At 37.1% G+C, this 17,590-nt stretch overlaps 1 protein-coding gene across 1 annotated transcript in view; it reads right to left on the reverse strand.

Moving 5' to 3' along the window:
• AGMO (alkylglycerol monooxygenase) overlaps positions 1-17,590 on the reverse strand; it is a 172,350-nt gene that overhangs the window by 60,433 nt on the left and 94,327 nt on the right. Inside the window, exons 8-13 of the mRNA XM_075211417.1 lie at positions 17,307-17,372; positions 15,382-15,461; positions 10,902-11,036; positions 7,052-7,168; positions 5,603-5,685; positions 4,721-4,826 (exon numbers count right to left, since the gene is read on the reverse strand). Coding sequence (XP_075067518.1) covers positions 4,721-4,826; positions 5,603-5,685; positions 7,052-7,168; positions 10,902-11,036; positions 15,382-15,461; positions 17,307-17,372 — 587 coding nt within the window. The remainder of the gene's footprint in view (positions 1-4,720; positions 4,827-5,602; positions 5,686-7,051; positions 7,169-10,901; positions 11,037-15,381; positions 15,462-17,306; positions 17,373-17,590) is intronic.

A 17,590-nucleotide genomic window follows, 5' to 3' on the forward strand; every position in this document is an offset into this window, starting at 1 on the left:
AGATCCTTAATGAATCAGGCCCTAGAATACGATTGGTTGCTATAGGCAACATCTCCACTTTTTCAAACCCGCAGTTTAGCAAACATACCCCAATGTGTTTATCGGTTCAAGACATCAGTAATCTATAGTGTGATACAACTTAAATTAAACACTATTCCATCAATAACACATGGAACTGGACTAGGTACATTTGTTGCCAGGGTCAAACTTTCTATAATGGTCATATTGATAAAACAATGTTGAATTTAAAAATATTTACAAAATGACACTTAATAATATTGACATAAGCCAGTCTTGATAAGTCCTTGATGCAATAATAAAATAATACAACAGACTAGAATAAAATTGAGAAAGACAATATAAGCTCGGACAAAAGCATTTAATTGCATTTACTCTGTCTGAAAAATCCATCAATTTTTAAAGAGACTCCAATTGACATTAGAGACTTACAGTGAATGAGAAAAATAAAACAGCTTCATTGCCTTGAATTTTGATATAGACTGTAGTTCATCGCTTGTCAGTCACAAAAGAAAGCATGAAATTGTGGTCTGTTTTGCCAGCAAGATTCATTGCTCCCGATAGACAAGTACTTTCCAGGGTAAATATTACTCATCTCAACTTAAAACAGAGTCATGAGCACAAGGCACTTATTGTAGAGAGAAAACTTTATTGTGAAAGAAGCTAGTTCCGCTTTTCTAACTTTCTAACCTTAAATAAAGGGTTCGGGTATTTCGTCCATGCAATAAAGCTGAGTTTACATTATAATCTATGCATTAAACAAAATGGAACATATTTCAGACCTGTTAGTCATGCAGTTACCATTACATAGAATTACCTTTTGGGACAAATTGTAAATAAAAGTCTAGCAGTAAATTAAACGTAAAATGAAAGATACTTGTTAGTATAATACTATATTGAGACCGAGTGCATTTTTTACTTATCTGTTCTAAAACACCAAAATTAGTGGTGCGTACTGTAGAATTTAACTCAGGCTATGAGTTGATGAGTTCATACAAGCTGTATAACAAGTAACAGGAAATGCTGTCTATTTATTAAAATGATTAAGTTAAGAAGTACCCCTCCATAGCTTTAACTAAACAATCAGTCGGTTCAGCATCTGGCTGGGTTCTCTAGGGAGGGGTAAAATTGGCCACTGAGTACCAGGGGAAATAAATTCTTAAAACTGGAGTGTCAACCCATTGTGGCACTACAAGTGCAAGCATGTACTGACAGGCCAATGAGTGTTATGGCACGCTGGTCACTGTAGAACCACAAGTGCCAGCATACAGATTGGACCCAAGTACATATTTGCACTCTAGTGTCACATTAGTGACCAATAAAAGTGTTCCCAAATAAAACAAAAAGAAAATACAGTAAAATAAAAAATTGTTCCCCGATAAAATAAAAAAGTCCCCATATAATATAAATTACTCTGAATAAAACATAAGTAACATTCGTCTTTCTCGCCTGGTCCACTATATTTCTATGTTCCATGTATCATGGGGCAGCACGGTGGCTCAGTGGTTAGCACTTTTGCCTCTCAGCACTGGGGTCATGAGATCGATTCTAGACCATGGTCTTATCTGTGTGGAATTTGTATGTTCTCCCTGTGTTTGTGTGGGTTTCCTCCGGGTGCTCCGGTTTCCTCCCACACTCCAAAAACATACTGGTAGGTTAATTGGCTGCTATTAAAACTGACCCTAGTCTGTGTTTGTCTGAGTGTGTGTGTTAGGGAATTTAGACTGTAAGCTCTAATGGGGCAGGGACTGATGTGAGTGTGTTCTCTGTACAGCGCTGCGGAATTAGTAGCGCTATATAAATGAAGATGATGATGATGATGTATTGTTCCTGAGGATCAAGCTCCTCAAAAATACAATCCATGACCACTGTGTGTGCAGTACATGGAAATAATGCCCTATGTGGACCAATGTATATTTTTCTAATAAATTAGAGGTGCAGGTACATGGGACTGAACCCCAACTCGTATTACACAGCCAGTTTGGGATACCCAGATTATGACACGTGCAAGAAAGTTTGAACACAATACAACAAAATAATGATTAGCTAGCAAGCAACATAAAAATAACAATAAAGCAAGATGTGTAGGTGGCCATCCATACGCCTTATAGCAACTGGACTACGTGGCCTAGCCAAGATGGAAAATGTCTACTCGTATCTCTGAATGACACTTCCCTCAATTCTAAAGCACTAATCATGATTGTATCCCAAAATCTCTAACTTCAGCTAACACCCCCCATCCTTGCCTATCACACAGCTTCTCTTCAACCCAACCTATATTTACATAAAACTTGAATTTCCTGAACAATAGCTTCTTACATCATAGAAAATACCGGTATTTACTCAGTAAACTATAATATCATCATCATCATCATTTATTTATATAGCGCCACTAATTCCGCAGCGCTGTACAGAGAACTCATTCACATCAGTCCCAGCGCTGTACAGAGAACACATTCACATCAGTCCCTGCCCCATTGGAGCTTACAGTCTAAATTCCCTAATGTAGACACACACTCACACATAGACACAGACAAACAGAGAGAGACTAGGGTCAATTTTGATAGCAGCCAATTAACCTACCAGTATGTTTTTGTAGTGTGGGAGGAAACTGGAGGAAACCCACGCAAACACAGGGAGAACATACAAACTCCACACAGATAAGGCCATGGTCAGGAATTGAACTCATGACCCCAGTGCTGTGAGGCAGAAGTGCTAACCACTAGGCCACCGTGCTGCCCATAATAAGAATGTTCCTTTGGTAAGTAGATTCCAACCACTGTCTCCAGTCTGCCCAATATTATATAACTCAGATTTCCACGTTTAGTCACCTATACTAAATATATAAAGCCAGTCACCCTTCTACGGAACAAGCAAAGTGACCGGGGGCAGAGGTGCAAGGCTCTTGATTTTTGGGAGGGAGGCTCTATTACAGCTCATTCTCCTGGTGTAAGCAGAACATTGACTGTTCCTGATACTGACATCTCCTATGTTCAGAGAACTAATTGCAGTAACTTCACTCTCTATATACATGTAGCCTGTAGACCTCGCTTAGCCCTTCTGTATTTCATTTACTTCACTTAGTTCAATTTAATTACAAAAAAAAGATAATTAAATAGATCTCACAGCGGACACAGTTGATAGACCAGCTGTCCTTTTCTGGCATCAAATCCTATGTTTGTGGGCAGCACAGTAGCTCAGTGGTTAGCACTTCTGCCTTACAGCACTGGGGTCATGAGTTCAATTCCCGACCATGGCCTTATCTGTGAGGAGTCTGTATGCTCTCCCTGTGTTTGCATGGGTTTCCTCTGGGTGCTCCGGTTTCCTCCCACACTCAAAAAACATAGTAGTAGGTTAATTAGCTGCTATTAAATTGACATTAGACTCTCTCGGTCTGTGTGTATGTATGTCAGGGAACTTAAACTGTAAGCTCCAATGAGGCAGGGATTGATGTGAGTTCTGTACAGCGCTGCGGAATCAGTGGCGCTATATAAATAGATGATGATGATGTATCCTGGGTGACTGTGTCTGTTAGTTCTGGAGCCACAGTAAGATTATTGCAACCTTTTAACCTCATCAAAACAGGTAAAATATTTATGGATAAATTGGTAGCAGACATGTCACGGTAATGCACACACAATAGTTAAATGGGCTTTTGCTGTTCATCGAAATCTCATAAAACAAGTATTTTTAAGAACCACAATACATATATATATATATTTATCCAACTGATGGCAGCTGTGAGTATATATCTATTGTTTCTTGAAAGTCTAATAATTATGGTAACTATTATTTCGGGAACCCGATACATCAGAAGCTGTATTATGTTTGTGAAATTGGCATTAATCTCAACATACGTTTGCATCACGATGTCGATCCATTTTACGCTATTCCTTTTATAGAAGCATCCTGTGGTTTTGCTTTTCTTTTCTTTTTTTTAAATGTTGGAAATAATTCCTTAAAACAGGCCCACATATCCTTAGACCATTCAAAATTTATTCCACATACGTCTCAAAACAATTGGTCTCCACTTTATAGCTTGCGTGCTTTCACCTGACACTTCATAAACTTCTCCCAAACTCCATCTTGAAAACCACTATCCTTGTACCTGGTAAACACGAGAACACCTAAGAAAGCTACGGTGGAGTTCAGACTATTTTATGAAGTGCCAGAGGTATCTGGAGCGGATCTGTGCCGTGGAAAGCAGAGGCAGTCTATAGCAAAGGCTCAGTAAGCATAAACATGCCATAAATACTGGGATAAAAATGGGTCAAAGCAAGCCAAACGCTGCAGTAATAACACACAACTAATGCACCTTGTTAAGGGGATATTTTAAAGTTTTTTTGGGGCTTTTTTTCTCTCAGGAAGTTGAGGGAAACAATGAAGCAATCACAGGCACCGCACCGATGCAAAATATGACTGAATAATGTGCAGGATTAAAACAAAGAAACCATTGTGGGTCAGTTAGGAAACCATGACCGTGAAATGTACAGAAATAAAAAAAAAAATATTCAGTTTTTATTTTATTTTCAGATTGATACAGATCCAGGTTTTTTAATCTACGGATAGCGTTACCGAACGCCGTTGCACTTGGCGACGCTGCCAATAGTATGAACGGCGACAAATATAAATCTATAACATGAATATAAATATAGAAAAAGATGAAATGTTAAACAAAAATAAATAGATATAAATTTCTTACCTCACAAATAGTTGTCAAAGAGGGAATATCGGTCGTCAGGTAGTCGTATTTTTGAAGCAATAGGAAAACGGAACAGCGGACGGTTTCAAAGATGGCTGCTGTAGGCCTACAAGGAGATAAATACCTGTTTATTTAATAAACTGAATTTATCTATATTTACTTGTTTAATATGGTTTATGAAGCTATATTTCACAATACACTTAAAATAGCTGTGCTGTAATTTATAGCAGCTATTTATACTTTAGCTTTCATTAGCCTAATCGCCACGAGACTAGTCAATACTAAAAAAAAAATGTGTTTTTGCGCATTTTATGCTATTGAAAGCAATGAATAAATGAATAAGATTAGTTATCCGTGCTACAATTAATGATGAAAATGGTAACAGTACAATATGTATTTGAAATAATATTTATTTTGATTTTTTTTAACAGGAATTCAGGCAAATTGAAGTGTTGTTTTTGAAGTGTGCCTGTTTCATGGGCTGAACCATTGTACGCCACGCATCAGTGATGTCACTACTGCCAAGAAAATGTGTAGGCTGGACATTGGTTCAGCTACAAAATGTCTGCTTCCTCTGTGAATTGGAGCAGCAGTAAACGGGAGATAATTCCATTGGCAGATCAAAAAGCTGAGACTGCAGTCATTTCAGCTACTGTGACATCACTGGCCCCGCCCCTGTGCGGGAAGCCCGGCAATCCACACAGTGCATTTCTGTACAGCCGAGCCCTTCCCTGCTGCAGAGCAGTGACAGGGGGCACGGTAGATATATTTAATTCAGTATAATCACTCCAGTTATTTGACGTACGTTATTCAGCTCAGTAATACACAACGTTTGCTATATATTAATAATAAATAGTGTTTTCTTGCTCTGTAAGTACTCACCTTTGCTCTAGAAGGAAACCCAGAGATGTTAAAGTCAGGAGAATGTACAGAATCCTCAGGAGCAGCGTGATCTCTGTCAGCATCTGTTACATAAACAAAAACAAACAATAAAAACACATTCACTACTTGTAATTTCATTAGTGAAGTAATATCCAGATGACAGCAACTTAATCCTGTCATTTGTGTTTATTATAACATGAAGATACAGGCAGCACAGTATACAGTAGTACAGCACAGTATATACCAGCAGAGTATACAGAAATACACCACAGTATACAGTAGTCCAGTATAATATACAGTAGCGAGGCACAGTATACAGTAGTACAGCACAGTGTATAGCAATACAGTACAATATACAGTAGTACAGCACAGTATATAGGAGTACAGTTAAGTATATAGTAGGATAGCACAGTATATAGCTGTACAGCACAGTATATAGTAGTAGAGTACAGTACACAATAGTACAGCACAGTATATAGCAGTACAGCACGGTATATAGTAGTACAGTATACAGTAGTACAGTACAGTATATAGCAGTACAGCACAGTATATAGTAGTACAGTACAGCAAATACCAGAAGACTATACAGTAGTACAGTATACAGTAGTACAGCACAGTATATATCAGCAGATTATACAGTAGTACATCACAGTATACAGTAGTAAAGCACATTATATAGCGGTACAGCACAGTATACAGTAGTACAGTACAGTATATTCAAGCAGATTATACAATATTACAGTACAGTGTACAGTAGCACAGCACAATATATACCACCAGATTATACAGTATTACAGTACAGTATACAGTAGTACAGCACTATATATAATAGTAGAGCAAAGAATACAGTAGTACACCACAGTATATAGCAGTACAGCACAGTTTACAGTAGTAAAGCACAGTATATACCAGACTATACAGTATTACAGTACAGTATACAGTAGTACAGCACAGTATATACCTGATTATACAGTAGTACAGCACAGTATATAGCAGTACAGCACAGTATATAGCAGTACAGCACAGTATATAGTAGTACATGCCGGCTCATGAATGCGCAGTAAAACTAAAAGTGCAAACTTGAAAATAGAATAAAAATATTTTAAAAAATCTATATGCATTTGTGGGCGGAGTCTGTTCAAAACATGGGGTGGGGCTTATTTTGTCCCAATTGTATGATTCTAAAGGACTGGAGGTTTGCTTAATGCATGTTTGCAAATTGTGATCGGCTAAATGGGCAACAAATTGTGCATATTTTCATCCATAGTTTTCTTCATGGAAACTGAATTTCTGTAATAGACTATGAATCATGTATTGTATTGATTTCTGCATTTATTGAACTGAATTATACAATTCTCCTTTAAACATTAATTATTCACATAGTTAGTTTTTTTTAACTTTTGCCTGGAGAAAAATTAAGAACTTTATAAATATTACAAATTTACTTACAAGTTTGGCTTCGAACATGTGCCGATAGACAGCGAGCATAAGAATAAAATGTGTTATCACATATATCTGCAAAGGTTGTGATAGCCTTGTGTGATAGGGCTTTTCATCTCCGGTAACCTGCAATCAACAATAAACTGAATTAATATTGGTATATTAGAAGCCCTGCAGAAGACACAAGGCTTCATTGGGATCACAATGTGTTCTTAATTTAATTATCCCCAACCCCATGACTAACAACTATCCAACATGGTTACTTAGTGTGTCTCTGAATATTGTTTTAATTTATAGGTTTCATTGCAACAAATCTTAAATTGAAGAGAAGATGATGGTTCCTGGTTTCAGTCTATGTCTTAACTATACGTCTACAATTATACAATCTACATATGTTCATCAACAAATGACTGCAAGAAAGATACTGAGGTATATTTACTAAACTGCGGGTTTGAAAAAGTGGAGATGTTGCCTATAGCAACCAATCAGATTCTAGCTGTCATTTTGTAGAATGTACTAAGTCAATGATAACTAGAATCTGATTGGTTGTTATAGGCAACATCTCCTCTTTTTCAAACCCACAGTTTAGTAAATCTAGTCTGTCTACACATTATATAATGTAACATATTGTCATTATATATGTCCTCTCTGATACATGAGGGATTTGTTCCCTCTTGCCTGTTGTTTTAACAAGGATTTGTCACTTCTACGCTTGGTGCTTTTACTGTTCAGATGATGGACAGAAGTGAAGTGACCTTTATAACTACATGTAGTCTTCACCTAAGACAAGAGGTGATTTTAAAGTACTAGAACGATGCTGAAACTCTATCCACCACCCGGGGAACGATGGAGAGTAACTGGCAGTAAGTAAAAAATAAGCAATCCACGAATAACTGGCACAATACTTAATATATATATATATATATATATATATATTATTCCAAGTGGGGATAGTCTGCACACCCTAATTTCCAAATATATTAAATGTGCTACACTGCTGTGACATAAAAGTACAGTGCAGCACCTTTAATGTATTTGGAAATTATGGTGTGCAGACTATCCCCCCTAGGGACTTTGTATATTTTGAAGGTTGTCCCTGTCTCCGTTCTGCCCAGCACCACACCCATCTATACATAGGTGTATTTAATCACAGCAGTCTGGTTCTTACCAATCCTCCTTGTAGTTTAGAAGAACTAGGGGCCTGATTCATTAAGGATCTTAACTTAAGAAACTTCTCATTTAAGTCTCCTGGACAAAACCACGTTACAATGCAAGGGGTGCAAATTAGTTTTCTGTTTTGCACATAAGTTAAATACTGGCTGTTTTTTCATGTAGCACACAACTACTTGATAGCTTATTTGTACATTGAAATTTAAAGTTGATATTTGTGTGCTACATGAAAAAACAGGCAGTATTTAACTTATGTGCAAAACAGAATACTAATTTGCACCCCTTGTATTGTAACATGGTTTTTGTCCAGGAGACTGAAATAAGAAGTTTCTAAAGTTAAGATCCTGGATAGAATATTAAAGACTATGCGCTCACCTCCTGATGTTGCAGGAGCTGCAATCAGGGCTAGGGATCCCTCCCTAGTAATAACCTAAACAAAGCAAATCCTAATGCGCTCACTGACTCAAGATATCTAAAATAATAATAAACTGTGTAAATATGTGGGATCTGGTGAATATATTAGTATCACAGCGATTGGATGCAACAATTGTTTATTTGTTATTCCCTATACTGATAACTACCATGTAATTACCTATACATAAAACACATCATGAGGATAATGATACAATATTATAAAAATTCCTTTTTAAAAGACATTAAACACTGTTAAATATACAAAAAAAATACTAACATGTATATATTATTAAAATACTGGCTCAACAATCAAATGATGAACCAGATATTACCATAAATAAGTATAAATAACACTTGAATTGGCTGACAGATTGATAAAACAATAAAAGTGCAATAAATGAATATATATATATATATATATACATATATATATATATATATATATATATATATATATATATGGCAGTCCCAGTAATATAATTGGAGAGTTGTTACAGACACACACAGCTGATTGAACTGTCAGTCCGTGTATCCGACTGGCTCCACATGGAATTGATATGGATACTTGCGTTTTGCTGTACAGAGTTCAGTATTAGATCAGTCCCAAAGTGTCCTGCTGCGTGGTTTTAGGAGTTGTTAGTGTACAGGTGTTAAAGCGCTCACAATAGCGGGTGATCGGTCCCGCTATTGATAAGAGGTGGTGACAAGAGCAAGCGTGGAACACGCTTCCAGTACTGCCTTCCGGGTGCGAGGTCACATCCGGAATATCCTATTGGCCAATAGATTGGTGTAGGAGGAGTCCCAACGCGTTTCGTCTGATAGACTTTTTCAAGGGAAAAATTACTGGGACTGCCATATATATATATATATATATATATATATATATATATATATATATGTATATATATATATATATATATATTCATTTATTGCACTTTTATTGTTTTATCAATCTGTCAGCCAATTCAAGTGTTATTTATACTTATTTATGGTAATATCTGGTTCATCATTTGATTGTTGAGCCAGTATTTTAATAATATATACATGTTAGTATTTTTTTTGTATATTTAACAGTGTTTAATGTCTTTTAAAAAGGAATTTTTATAATATTGTATCATTATCCTCATGATGTGTTTTATGTATAGGTAATTACATGGTAGTTATCAGTATAGGGAATAACAAATAAACAATTGTTGCATCCAATCGCTGTGATACTAATATATTCACCAGATCCCACATATTTACACAGTTTATTATTATTTTAGATATCTTGAGTCAGTGAGCGCATTAGGATTTGCTTTGTTAAAGTTAAGATCCTGAATGAATCAGGCCCCTTATGTTTATTTTAGATGGTATATTATAGAGTTTATATTACTGCAGAGTTTAACATATATCTGTCTCTAATTATGTATAAATATGGTCGTATTGCTTAAAAAGTGCATCTGCATCTGTATTTTGTGTATATATATATATACTATATATATATATATATATATATATATAATATATATATATATGTATATATATATATATATATATATATATATATACAGTATATATATGTTATATACACAAACAAAACAGAGCATCGCACTCTCTTTTACATAATGTGATAGATCGGTTCTATTCCAAAGGTGTCTACCCTTAATGCAGAAAAAAGCGAATGAATGAAATCGGTCTTGCAACTTCATTTTTGTGGTGTCCAAGAGGTAAATGTATCAAGCTGCGGGTTTGAAAAAGTGGAGATGTTGCCTATAGCAACCAATCAGATTCTAGTTATCATTTATTTAGTACATTCTACTAAATGACAGTTAGAATCTGATTGGTTGCTACAGGCAACATCTCCACTTTTTCAAACCTGCAGCTTGATACATTTACTCCCAGGTGTTGGTTTATATTTCTCATTTCGGATCCAAACACGACACTATAGAGGAGTGCTCTCTGTCTCATACTCTATACGTATATACGTATTTCTATATACTACTGATTATGAACATGCAATGCGGCAGATCCACAGAGAGCCATCAGCTACCTGGCAGCAGAACGGGGAGCAGTTCTGAGTCGTTATACTCCGTAGGGCTGGAATATATAATGTACAACATATCAAATGAACGCCCTGAGGCTCTGCAGTGAAACTTTGTCAATCAGGAGTTTTACTTTTGCCAGCAAATCTGTTCCTTTCACCACGAAACATATTGCATTTGGATTTCCAGCCACCGATTTGCTTACAAGAAAATGTCATCACCTCCTTAATGTGGTTGTGGAACGGTTTTACCTTTGGAAGTTCCTCGGGAAGTCCGAGGCGAGGTTTTCCAGGTCCCCATCCTGGTCCGTTAAATATTACAGAGAGTTTGTTGGAGAAGCCGGGAGTGCTCCAAAACGTGTTCCAGATATACAGGCAGTGCTGGAGCTTTAGAGACAAAATACCCGGCCCTCAGTTTACATTGTGCTGTACTGTAAGGAATAACGGTTTACTTTGTAGGGGAAAGGAAGCAGGTGTAATATATAATTACTGAGCTCACCTGTCTGTTCATGTGTACTCAGTAAAACAGGCCCCTCCCACTTGTTAGATCACATAGTTTACCAGCCAATAAAGAGAAACAAAATATGATAAAAGGGATCACCAAAAGTAAACTTGTGAACCTCACACCAAGGGGAACGTATCACTTGCTTTACTGTACATCGCAATCATTCTTGCAACACAAGAGGTGTTTACCCTGGGCCCCCAGCGTCAGATAGGGCCACAGGTCAGGTGGGATGAAATGATACGGATATCGGAAGTCCCTTGAAGACGTCTTGATCTTTGAAAATGTATTTAGTTTTTGATTAGTAGATTCATTGATTGCATTGCCAATTAAATTGGTATTGGTAGTTATAATTAGTGATCAAGATGAATGATCTACAGGATTGAACCACCTACGAAGTGTGGGGCTAAGGAATATATATATATATATATTCTTCAGTAAATTTAAGTTGAGTTGGGGCAGCACAGTGGTCTAATGGTTAGCACTTCTGCCTCACAGCACTGGGGTTATGAGTTAAATTCCCGACTATGGCCTTATCTGTGTGGAGTTTGTATGTTCTCCCCGTGTTTGCGTGGGTTTCCTCTGGGTGCTCCGGTTTCTTCCCACACTCCAAAAACATACTAGTAGGTTAATTGGCTGCAATAAAAAAGGACCCTAACCTGTCTCGGTGTGTGTGTGTGTTAGGGAATTTAGACTGTAAGCTCCAATGGGGCAGGGACTGATGTGAGTGAGTTCTCTGTACAGTGCTGCGGAATTAGTGGTGCTATATAAATAACTGATGATGATGATGATGATGAGTTATATTTTACTGTCCTTTGGATTACCATAGAAAACATAAAATTTTCTTTTTATAACCACATTATCTATATAACTATTTTTAAATGGCATCTTAATAAAGCTTAGTTGTTGCCTAAATTGTCCCTTTATTCTAGCCCTGCCCCTGCGCTCCTCAGAAGCCGCCCACTGCAACTTAAATCTGTCTCACTAGATTGTTTCCCTGGTGCAAACTGCAGACTTCACTCCTGTGTCACTACAGAGCGTGTTTCCTCCTCTGGTAAACTCCCCAGGGGCCCCAAGAGTCCTAAATCTTCCAGTTAGTTCCAAAACAGGAACCATAAGAGTTACAGAGACAGCAGGTTGTAGATACATGTAAATCAGTAAATCTGGTCATCTATTTTACAGTCAGCAACTCTGTATCTGCATATAAAGGATGAAGATGCCAAACCAAGCAATAAAATAAATAAATAAATAAAAAAACACTTTCATTTGCCAGGCAATAATGCCTGGTGAACTCAGTATTCAAATCATTCTTCTACACTTCAAAACAGAAACAAAACGTAAAAACCTTGATATATTACATTTGCCGTGACGTGTCCTAAATACGTCCCTGTTTTAAAAAACAAAGCATGTGGGACCGCGTGTAAAAAAATCAGTGTGAGGGATAATTCATCACATTTTCCAAAGTAAATGGGGCAAGTTACAAGGCAATGAGTTAGTATTCCAGCCACATCTGCAATCAACGGGGAAGGTGATGAATCAACACAAACTTAAGCTCATCTGAGAACATGTAATGGCTAATTAAGATTGCCCAACATGTTATATACACAGAGTTGCAGTACTTCAACACTGTAAACAAGACTTGGAGTTATGGATTAATAGTTTTCTGCTGGTATGACGGGGGGGGGGGATGGTTGGAGGGGAGCTTTATGTAACTTTGGATACAAGTCTCTTTGTGTGGTATTTTACCCTTTACAAAATGTAACATTCTATTTTGATATTTATTATAGAAATTAAAATATGATAGTTTGAGTGCACTGAAGCTGGCAATAGGAAAATATTTATGTTTTAGTCACATTTGCTTATATCAAAATAAAATATGTATTCAGCCAGTTATACCCCATTCATACTGCGCTGAAAAACCCGGGTTTTGGTGCAGTATGAATAGTCCAACCACAAAATCCCGGGTCTAAAATCCCGGGACTTAGACCCGGGATTTTGCGAGGGGTAATTCCCGGGTTGCACCCCGCTCGCCTGCAGTATGAATGGTGTAACCCGTGTAATTCCCGGGTCTCACAATTCATACTGTAAAAAAAAAAAATTGTAAGGTTAAAAAAAAAAGATTTTAATTAATAAAAAATACATAAGAAATGTTTAGACGTCATTTCTAATGGACTAGAAATGATGTCATTTTAGTACCCAGAGGTCCCCCTGACAGCCGGCAACGCACCGGAGACACCGCTGGCTGAAAATAAGTTAAGTAAACATTTGTTTTGTATTTTTTAGTAATTAAAAAAAAAAATTTCACTTTTTTTTTTCTAAAACCCGGGTCGGGCAGGTGCAGTATGAACCCGCCTGACCCGGGATTCTTCTTATCTATACTGCCCTGTGCCCCAGCAATATTCCGGGTTAACAACCCAGGATATTGTCGGGGCGGCAGTATGAAAGTGGTATTAGTAAAATATTTCTGTTTGTATTTCATCGTTGGATCTTTGCTAATGAGAATAATGTACACTACACAATTGCTAGAAGTATAATGAAACAGCAATACTTTTATTAAATATCTATTTATATAGATAAAAGACTAACACTGCTCCTCACCTTTATAAATACACAAACAAATTTGCCAAAATGTTTGCAAATGACTCTTTTGTGTACTTGACTATTACTACTGACTAGATTATTTGAACTTATTTTGTTGTGTTTATTTAGGTTTTTTGTGTGGCAGTTACCATTTATAACGTTTTATAAATGGTTATAATCATTTATGACCTTTGCTATTCCAAATTGGCTCGAGTTTCTATCCATTCATTTTATTTGCACAGTGTTAAATTAATAGGAATATACTAATTAATTTAAGCAACAAAATGTAAATTCGATACCACCTAAAAGTCAAACGTCTGCTGTGGGAGTAACTGCACAGCAAGAAGTAGTAAAAAGACGGAGGGCAAAGCGGGATTAAGCCCAACGGCAAACTATGGCTGATGACTAAAGAGATCGCGAATGCGATTGTCATCGCCAGGAAAATCTGACTCCTCAGCAAATTGCTCGTCACAGAGAAAACAATCGAAGAGCGCACAAGACAGAGGTAATATCACGTCAACGCCTACAACATCAGCGAACAAGATGCCGCGTCATTCTTCACGTCTGTAGCTTTGATGAAACAAATATTAATGCTCATAACTGTGGTCTCATGATCAGTATTTGTGAATTTTTGCCACAGTAAACATTTTGTGGCTGAGCAGCCATCTGACAAACTATCCAATGCTACTACAAGGTCAAATTGGGTGCAATAAGGTAAGGTCTGCCCCTGCTAAGTTCTATTTTTTGTTTTTGTAGCCTGTAGTTGATTCCACATTCGTGGGATAAATGATACGCGGAATTTAATCGTTTTCGAAAAAGGGTCCAACACGATCTTACTCTTATTTTTTTCTGTCATTTTGACTGGCTTTTAACCTGTATTTTATATTAGTGTAGATCATGATAAATGCAGAATTGGGACAGAATAAGCATAATTCACCCAAGCAGTGTATTCAGTTAAGCCCCAAAGTTTTGACCTTTGGACAAGGTTCTGCCAACAGTTGTGTAAGCTCTTTCCTTTTGAGATCCGCGATTCGGGACTGTCCAGCTGAAATCTGGACATTTGGAAGCGATGTAAAAGGGAGAAATAAGGTTTCACAACTTCACTCCGAACTTTCTATAAGTTACTATTAAATCTAGTATTGGATGTCACTATGATACCATTATCTGCTGTTTTACTTCATTTTGATGGAAAAAAAAGTCTATTCCCAATACTAGATTTTGGGTGCAGTTCTTCCATCAGTAGGACAGACAACATTTTAGATGTTGTAAATATTCCGGCCCGGGCTTGTGGAACAGTCCATAAGGTCCGTGCCTCTGGTGGCAGGATTGCCATGGGAACACACTTGTTTTTAAGTTCCAGTGGGTAATTTGTAATTCAATACCGCCTTTTCAACTTTCTTTTTGTACTTTATGACGTATATATTATATTCTGTTGGAGGAAGAGGAGCTAGTGAGTTGTTGGACCTGTTCCTGGCGGTATGACGACCATATTTACTTATCAGAAGGATATCTTAATTTATTTTACACACATTCGACGTGGATGTGGTCGAGATTGTGGCCATAAAGTACTACAGTGATTATGATGATGTTGGGGTGGTTCTAAGGGGTAACTCTTGGTCTATCAACATGTTTAAATAAATATATTTTTACCTGGACTTGAAAAGGCTCAAATGTATTTATCGGATGTGTCAGACCGTACACAACTTTCTCTTTTTCCGGCACAAAAGTTCCTTAAAGACAGAAAATGATAACATTAATCATGTAGACTAATAGCCTCACAATTATTCAGCTAATTAATCTTCCCCTCCACCTAATTTGCTGACTTTCGAGTTCACACTGTGTTGGTGTTGTTAAGTAAACAAATGCATATAATTAGATCCTTTAAAATTTATTTATAGGATAAAGTAATCTATCACTTGTATATATAATTTCATGATGTTGATTGCAGCCCAGTCATTCAGGAGCCAGAAGGAAATTCTCCAGCTCCAAGTGCGGTATTTGCCAAGTATCATAATCCACCGAGCTTAACAAATGCTGGGTGTTTGTAGCCTGAATATTGATGAGTTCTTACGTGAGCAATCATATATAATTACACCAAAGCCTCGTAAAAAGATCAAAGTTACAGTAGTTGGTATCTCAATTATTAGAGGGTAAAACAGAGACCAAAACAGAACAAAATACAAACAAACAAACATAGTAAACTGAAAAGCAAAAAGTATAAAAAAAAAAGCCCTATTGGAAAATGATGTATTTGTCTACAATAGATTTCTTACAACCACGATGATGTTTAATTGAAAACAGGAATTTTCTCACTCGAAAAATATCCCCACCAAAGGAAATTGAATTTTGATGTTTTTTATGCTTAAGTGGTACTTGTGTGTTTATTGCTCGATTGTCCCCGCTGCCGATGATTAATTACTGTAAGTGTACTACATATAATGTTATTCATTAGGTTACACGGATGTGCAGTTTGAGAGCTGCCTTATAGAGCCATGTTTATTCCAAGATGGATTGTATGACTGCACGCAACTAGATTTCTTTTATATTTGATTTCAATATTTAAAAAACACATGCATTATACATTACATATAATATCAGTAAGTTGGGGGGATCTTTATTCTGCAAATTTGCTAAAAGATAAGTGTTTGTTTAACTAGTGAACTAGATTCCAACAGTAAATGATTCATGCTCTGGCGAACGCCATCGCTCTTTTTGGCAAAGAGATAGAAATGATTGACATCTCCTGCTTTGCATTGTGAAATGGATCCTCCAGTACTGGGATATTTTAAAGGATGACTTTACCTTTCTGATTCAGAATTTTGAAAAGTAAGCCCATCGCACTTTGTCTAACCTAACGGTAAGGTCCATTTCTGAGACTCACAACCTGCACCTTGTAGGGATCTCTGAAGGATTGAGCCCAAAAAAGGAGGACCCAATTTGGAGTAGGCCACCAACAGAGCTGTGTGATTCCTACGGTGGCTTAGTGTTTAGCACTTCTGCCTCACAGCGCTGGGATCATGAGTAATATCACAAATGTTAGCAGTGGGAAGATGGAATTAGATTGGCTGATGCCTCCATAATATGACACGGTAAAACTCCTGGGACATTGCAAAAAAACACACAAAACTTATACGCACATACACCTGTATTTAAATCCAAGCGGATCTCAAGTTACGTCTCCATTTGAATCTGGGTGTAAGTACGCTCTGGTTCTATGTTACTTGCCGCATGTAGACAGACAGAACACACTGCATGTTAGAAACAATGTATATGTGCAGCATATTGTGGTGTTTCTGTAACTATACAGGTAGCCAGTGACTCACACTCTTGCTCTGCACAAATGCACTGTTAGGGTTTATTGGTTGATTCATGCATAGGGGCGGGGCAAGTGATGTCACAGCAGCTCAAATGACTGCAGCCTCTAAATTTTACCCTGTCTACAATCCCATCAGGTTCTGTCCTAAACATGTGTGAGGGGCTTCAGTTGTAATGTAGTGGGGGGAGGCAATGCTATTGGTGTTTACTGGTCATTCAACTCCAGAAGAAAACTAAAAAGAATAATACATTTCACTCACCAAACATCCTGTCCCAAATGATAAGTGTGCCTCCGTAATTGGAATCAATGCAATATGGATTTCTGCCTGAGAAGTGATTATGGAGAGAAAATAATTAACAATTAAGTGAAAATGATATACAGTACACTGTATCATCATCATCATCATCATTTATTTATATAGCGCCACTAATTCCGCAGCGCTGTACAGAGAACTCATTCACATCAGTCCCTGCCCCATTGGAGCTTACAGTCTAAATTCCCTAATATATACACACACTCACACAAAGACAGACAGAGAGGGAG

Source organism: Mixophyes fleayi, chromosome 5 (genome assembly GCF_038048845.1).
Source record: "Mixophyes fleayi isolate aMixFle1 chromosome 5, aMixFle1.hap1, whole genome shotgun sequence".
NCBI classification, from domain to species: domain Eukaryota; kingdom Metazoa; phylum Chordata; class Amphibia; order Anura; family Limnodynastidae; genus Mixophyes; species Mixophyes fleayi.